General features: G+C 36.9%; 1 protein-coding gene across 1 annotated transcript in view; it reads right to left on the bottom strand.

Moving 5' to 3' along the window:
• Positions 1-1,468: 1,468 nt before the first annotated feature.
• casp10 (caspase 10, apoptosis-related cysteine peptidase) overlaps positions 1,469-7,782 on the bottom strand; it is a 13,102-nt gene continuing 6,788 nt past the window's right edge. Inside the window, exons 7-11 of the mRNA XM_056465961.1 lie at positions 7,323-7,388; positions 7,159-7,238; positions 5,505-5,616; positions 4,919-5,417; positions 1,469-2,406 (exon numbers count right to left, since the gene is read on the bottom strand). Of these exons, the coding sequence (XP_056321936.1) occupies positions 2,262-2,406; positions 4,919-5,417; positions 5,505-5,616; positions 7,159-7,238; positions 7,323-7,388 (902 nt within the window). The 3' untranslated portion in view covers positions 1,469-2,261. The remainder of the gene's footprint in view (positions 2,407-4,918; positions 5,418-5,504; positions 5,617-7,158; positions 7,239-7,322; positions 7,389-7,782) is intronic.

Genomic DNA, 7,782 nt, shown 5'->3' with positions numbered 1-7,782 from the left:
TTTGATTGGTCAGAAGATTTGATGAGAAACTGAAGTAATAAAAATATTGATCCATTTAGTCGGAAGAGACAAACGGAAGTCAGATTGCACGTAATCTGCATCACAGCCATTGATTGTGTGTGTGTGTGTGTGTGTGTACAGTAGGCCTGTGTATGTGTGTTTGTATATATGCATGTGTCTATTATATGCTATATATATCTTTAAAATGCACAACTTTTTTTAGAAAAATGCATTTTTGGTCAAAAATGTTGAATTTCTGATGAACTCTACCAGCGTTCAAGTGCACATACTACATGAAGATATAGGTAAGTGCTTCTTTTTGTTTTGATTGAAAGCAGAGGCTTGGTTCTTTATTGTGATATATAATACGGTCATATGTTCTTAGCAGAAAATAATCTGAGGGACGTCATATTTAGGTGACAATCATCACAGCGGGAAAAGAGTTCCTTCACAGAGTGAGTCCCACTTAAGTAAATGAAGGAGTCAACACTTTCACATTTCGATCAAGCATGTAGATTTCACACACTCAGTACAAAAATACATTTAAAAAAATAAATTATGACCAATTAGTTTCGGACATCGGAAACTTAGGATTCAGTTCTCAATACAAACATATGGCACTGCCTCCTATACAATTGATTCATCACATATCTACATAATTATAAAGCACTTTTTATAGGATAAAACTAAATTAAGCATTTATACATTGCAAATATTTTCTTAAAAGTTTCAATCTTCTTTCTAGTCTAAATATCTAAAAATTCTTAAATCAAGAAGCATTTTCTAGCAAATAAATTATATATATATATATATATATATATATATATATATATATATATATATATATATATATATATATATATATATATATATATATATATATATATATATATATTTTTTTTTTTTTTTTTTTGTGAATATGTGAATATTTTTTTTCTTTGTCAAATATTTCCCAAATGATGTTGAACAGATTCAGGAATTTCTCACAGTATTTCCTATAATATTTTTTCTTCTGGAAAAAGTTTTATTTGTTTTATTTTAGCTAGAATAAAAGCAGTTTTTAATTGTTTTAAAGCCATTTTAAGGTCAATATTATTAGCCCCCTTCAGCAATATTAGTGTTGGATTGTCTCCAGAATAAACCACTGTTATACAATGACTTGCCTAATTACCCTAACTTTACCCTAATTACCCTAGTTAAGCCTTTAAATGTCACTTTAAGCTGTATACTAGTGTCTTGAAGAATATCTAGTCTAATATTATGTGCTGTCATCATGGCAAAGAGAAAAGAAATCAGTTATTAGAGATGAGTTATTGCAGAAAGGCTAATAATTCTGACATCAACTGTATATATACATATATATATATATATATATATATATATATATATATATATATATATATATATATATAGTTTTAAAACATTTTATAAAAAGGAAAAATATGAAAACATATTCATTGATATGATTTATTACTATAATATATAGTGTTGTTTTCTGTAATAATGCCAAAATTACGGGAGTTTTTCTTTAAAACAAGTGGGATGAGCAAAATAATGTTATGACAAGAAGATTTTACTCACCGGCTTATTATTTTGCTTGTTTAAAGGCAAAACTGACTTCATTTTGACACATTATTTCTAAAAGAAACACTATATTTTTAAATTGTCTAAACAATGCTTCTTGATTTAAGAGTTTTTAGATATTTAGACAAGAAATGAGACCAAAATGATTAAGAAAAGCATTTGCTTCAAGTAAATCTCATCAGGACTCCAGCTCATCCTGTAAACATGGCTGCAGAACAGCGGTGTGCTCGTGTCTGCTGGAGGCTTCGAGAGGTTTTTTGCATAGATTTTTCTGTCTCGTTTCTAGTCCAAATATCTAAACACTCATGTCAAGAAGCATTTTCTAGACTAGCAAAACATATTGACTTGTTTACAGAAATAATGAAGTGAGTTTTTCCTTAAGACAAGCAAAATAATCTGCCAATGGGGTGAGTGAAATAACATCACGTCAAAAAGAAAAGCAGGTTCATTTCACTGGCAAATTGTTCAGCTGGTGGTAAATAGTTTCTTTCTAGTTTAGCTTTCTAGTCAATTGTTTAGCTTGTTTTAAGGAAAAACTCACTTCATTTTGACTCATTATTTCTGAAAACAAGACAGTATGTTTTGCATGTCTTGATTTAAGAATGTTTAGATATTTAGAATAGAAGCAAGACAATAAATCAAAGTACGAAAGGTATATTTTGAAGTTTGGGGCTTCATTAAGGAAGCGCTGGTGGAGGGAATACCACCGTCTTGGTGAGGCTGAACTCAGGCTGCGGCATCTGCTTCTTCAAACCACTTTTATCAGACTTTCTGCTCACGTCAGCGTTCACCTTGGTCAGGATGGAGAGCAGATCCTTCCCCCTGCGTGCAGATCAGAGATTTAATTCAGCACACATGTGAAACATAGAAAGTAGTCATGTTTTTACTGGTCACTGAAGATCTACAGTTTCATAGAGATCATGGGGAGCTCCCTTTATTTGAACTTACTGTCATCCCAATACCATGCTGATGTCAACTATATAATTAAATTCCTCTTATGAATCCTCTTAGAGCTGAGAAGTTCTAGTAAATTGAAACTGCTTCAGTTCAGTTTTCACAGTTTAGTTCAGTGTAATGTTTAAAATGTAGAGGTCTTGTTGTGGTTTCTGGCTTTTCTCTTAATGACTCAAGCTCAGACTGGGGTTATGAATATCAGAAGAATATACTTTATTGGAATATTTCCCAAAAAAGCAGAGACAGCCTGGAGCAGACCCATCTCTAGTCTCACTCCAGGACAAATCCAATGTCCCTCAAATTTGCTATCCCCTTTATCCTTGCTTCCTCCCACCTTTGTGTTTTCACAGCTGTTTACTAGTTCAACAGGCCTCTCCCAGCTCCTACTCCTTTACGACTCCTATTTAAAGTCCCCTCTTCTTGTTGGCCCTTATAATGTACAGATCTAATATAATCATCACTAATAATAATCATGACTAGTATCTATGTTTCAAACATCTAAACTGGACTCTTCTCCCCCATACAGTGTGTGTCTTTTCAAATATACATGATAGTTTCAACATGTGTTGTATACATTTCATGCCTTTCTGACACAGATGGTTCTCAATGCATCCCCAAGTCCTCTCTCATGCTCTTTTATGGAAACCGAAACCGAAGCACCCGGAGGAAACCCACGCCAACACTGGGAGAACATGCAAACTCCACACAGAAATGCCAACTGACCCAGCTGATACTCGACCCAGCGACCTTCTTGCTGTGAGGCCACAGTGCTAACCACTGAGCCACTGTGCCACCTGTTTTAGACATTATATCAACGTTTCAGTCTCATGCTATAGTAATGTTGTCAGAATGTTATTTAAAACGTTCCATTCACATTAAATTAATGTCAATAGAATGTTTCCCTAACATTGTCAGTATGTTATAAAAAACGTTTTTGTGGAAGATTTCTAGAATGTTCAATGTTTTGAGATATTATATTAACGGTTATAATAAAATTATTCAATAAAATTCTCAAAACATTTCAGTTTCTTATTATATCAATGTGGGCATCATGGTGGCACAGTGGGTAGCACGATCGCCACACAGCAAGAAGGTCGCTGGTTCGAGCCCCGGCTGGGTCAGTTGGCGTTTTTGTGTGAAGTTTGCATGTTCTCCCCGTGTTGGCGTGGGTTTCCTCCGGGTGCTCCGGTTTCCCCCACAAACCAAACACATGCGCTATATGCCACAGTGTGTGTGTGTATGTATAAAAAAAGGGTGTATGGGTGTTTCCCAGTGTTGGGTTGCAGCTGAAAGGGCATCTGCTGCGTAAAACATGTGCTAGATAAGTTGGCGGTTCATTCCGCTGTGGCGACCCCTGATTAATAAAGGGACTAAGCCGAATAGAAAATGAATGAATTATATTAACGTTGTCAGTATGTTGCCAGTAAGTTACAAAAACACTTTTGTGGAAGATTCCTAGAATGTTTCAAATTAACGTTACTGTTTGGTTATAATAATATTATTCAATACATTTCCAGAACATTTCAGTCTCATGTTGTATTAACGTTGTCAGAATGTTATTTAAAATATTTTTAGAGCATTCTATTCACATTAATGTTATTAGAATGTTTCCTAACGTTGTCAGAAAGTTATAAACATGTTTTTGAGGAAGATTCTTAGAATGTTTAATGGTTTTAGATATTTAGCTGGTAGCTAGCTCTCTGCAACTCTCACATGATCGCCCACTGAAGCTAATCAGGGCTGCGCCAAGTCAGTACCTGGATGGGACACCAAATGGGAAAGCTAAGTTGCTGCCGGAGGTGGTGTTAGTGAGACCCATAGGGGGCGCTCAACCTGTATTCTATGTGGGTCCTAACGCCCCAGTACAATGAAGAGGACTCTATACTGCTCAGTGAGCGCCGTCTTTCGGATGAGGCGTTAAACCCTGGTCCTGACTCTCAGTGGTTGTTAAAAATTCCAGGATGTCTTTCGAAAAAGAGTAGGAGTTTAACCCCGGCATCCTGGCCAAATCTGCCAATTGGCCTCTGTCCATCATGGCCTCCTAACCATCCCCATATCATAACTGGCTTCATTACTCTGGCTGTTTCTCAATATGCGTTCTTCAGCAATCTTGTGTTCACGCCATCATCACTTTCAAAACTCAAGACCGCAAGAACAGAGTTTTAATATTACATTATTACATTACATAATGTAAATATTACATTATTTTAACGTTATTGCATGCTTATAATAATATTATTTAAAAATTATGTTACAGTTACGTTACATTTATATTGTAAGAATGTTTTTCAACGTTCAAGAAATGTTTCCTAATTTCCTTACATGCTAACATTCACGCAGCGTTACTGAATATTAATGTTGTGTGTGTTATTGGCCTCACCGTGGCACCAGCAGTCTCAGGTTATGGCAGAGGGACTGTATAAACCAGGTTCCATTGTTTTTGTCCCTGAATGAGGCGTAAAGCGGCACAGTGGACATGGCCATCAGGTAATCCGCCATCTCAGGTATGGAGTCTCTGGGCACTCCTGCATCGCTGGCCAGCACGTCTTCATCTTCAGTAAACGTCTGAGGAAACACTGGTCGCTGGTTTTGAGTGCCCCTGCAGGCCTGGATGAAGAACAGCTTGGGTTTCCCGTACAGCGAGGAGCACCGCAAGGGACTCAGGGTCGCCATCAGCTCCTTAAAGAAAACTAATTGTCCATCCACACCAACAATACCATTTAGACGTCCATGGCTCAAGATGCAGCAGACGACACAATCTGCTTGTGTGTGATCCCGAGCCGAGAGATCCATCAGCGCCTTCAGGATCTGCTCTCTTGTACAGTTCCGACGGGTCAAGATCTCAAAGCCCAGCCACTCAAACACGTCCCGCAGACTCTCTGAATACACACAAATGCAGGGACATACACTTACAGATCACTATGAGACTATGAAGTTGATGATCATGCTTTGGTTTTCAAACCAACCGTGGTCGATGTCTGTTCCGTCTCTGATCCCCATTCCACAGGCACTGAAGTCATAGTTGTTGATGATCAGACAGACTCCTCTCCACTCCCCCTTCATCTCATACTGCTCTAACTACAGGACACAACACAGCAGATTCAAGCAGAGGCATCACATTATGACCAATACTGGCTCTGATCATCTTCAGGCAATGCTGGGAAAAAGTTATAAACAGAAGTTCCTTGTACACTGCGTCAGTTAAAGCGACAGTTCCCCCAAAAATGTCAATTCAGCTACTGTCCCCCATTGTTTTCATTACTCTTATAATCTTTTATCAATTTATTTCATTCATTTTCTTTTCAGCTTAGTCCCTTTATTAATCTGGGATCGCCACAGCGGAATGAACCGCCAACTTATCCAGCATATGTTTTTACACAGCGGATGCCCTTCCAGCTGCAACCCATCACTGGGAAACACCCATACACACTCATTCACACACATACACTACGGACAATCTTTGTCTTTGGACTTTGAAACCGGAGCACCCGGAGGAAACCCATGCGAACGCAGGGAGAACATGCAAACTCCACACAGAAACGCCAACTGAGCCGAGGCTCGAACCAGCGACCTTCTTGCTGTGAGGCGACAGCACTGCCTACCCAATTTATTTTATTTTCGAACTTTTTTATTATTATTTCTTGGTATGTCTTATCGTAATGCTCATCGATTGTGTCTGAATTTATATGAATATGTTGGGTAACGTTTCAACAGAGCTATAACGTCAATTAGTATGCAAAAACTCAAAAGCGAGTTAGCATTTTAGCAGTTCCGGTTCTCTCGTCCCAAAGTCAATGGTTTTTTTTTAATGGGATTTCGATTAAATCGCTTAAATATGACGAACTCAAGATACTTTCACGTTTTATTCTACGAAATGAAACACAGTTACAGCACACTCTTGATATTTTAAATAGGTTACGCTTCTTTAAAAAGACGGTTGCTATCAAGTTGCTAAATGGGACTACAGGCGGTGTTGGAGACATACGTCATCGAGCTGAACATTTTAATGTGATCAGTTGATTTTTCGTTGACTTTTTTCTTCATCTGAACACATATAAATCTGTCATAACTGCAATATTTACACTCCTCCTTAAAACTTATAGCGGATGTGACTGTATGGGCTGCTCTTTGCTGTACTTACAAAAGGATATCGAATGTTGTTCTGAGTCCATGATGGATTATGTAGACATTTGATAAACCTGTCCCTCACGCCTCATTACTAAGGGAAGCGAGCTGTATGCATGCGAGCGATACACTTATTTAAATATGTAATATTATTATTATTATTATTATTATTATTATTATTATTATTATATGTAAGCACATTTATGAAACATACAGTATATGCTTGAGAAACCCGTTCTCAAAGGCTTACTTTTTGTTATTATTTGGGTAGCACACATATTCTGAATGCCTTCGGCAGAATTCAAATGAGCCATTTTAATCTGGATTAATTCCAAGATTACAGTGAGATTAATCTAGATTAAAAAATTAATCTATACCCACCTATAGTTTAAACACTGATTTACGTGGTAATCAGCAAAAAAAAAAGCCTTGATTAAGCACAATATGTATTAAACCACAGAACGAAACTTTAGCATGTAAACAGTTGGACATTACCATTGAATTTCCGATCTGAGGCATTTCTGAACTCTCGCTGTCGATCCCTGAGTTGACTGAATCTGAACGCTGGCTGTTATCTAAAACCACAGAGACGACATGTTTGTAGATCAGTCTATAGAAACAGTCAAACGTGATGTTGCATTCAATATTTACTACAGTACCTCTGCTAAACCCAGAAGCGTTTTTAGTCAGAGTAATACCATCCATCTCCCTTCCTAAAATCTCAACTGTAAAGAGAAACAATAAAACAAATGACAAACACATACTGTATACTTTCAATTTGCACATAAACACATTAGTATTTATCCTTCAGTGTAAATGTTTACCCTTTTATCCTTGTAAATAAGGTCAATTGTGCACACAGTATTTTCTAGATTTAAAGGGACAGTTCACTTAAAAATTTTAATTTACCCACTATTTACTCTCCCTCAATGGTAGCAAGTTTTTCTTTCATCCGTTGAACACTGAATAAGATATTTGAAGAATGCTGAAAACCGGTAACCATTGACTTCCATAGTAGGATGAACAAATACTATGGAAGTCAATGGTTACAGGTGTACAACATTTTTCCAATAGAAGAAACTCATGAAGATTTGAAAAAAGTATAGGGTGAGTAAATGA

Source organism: Danio aesculapii, chromosome 9 (assembly GCF_903798145.1).
Source record: "Danio aesculapii chromosome 9, fDanAes4.1, whole genome shotgun sequence".
In the NCBI taxonomy this organism is placed as follows: Eukaryota; Metazoa; Chordata; class Actinopteri; order Cypriniformes; family Danionidae; genus Danio; species Danio aesculapii.
The sequence above is the reverse complement of the archived record's forward strand: the minus strand, read 5'-3'. Positions and strand labels throughout refer to the sequence as shown.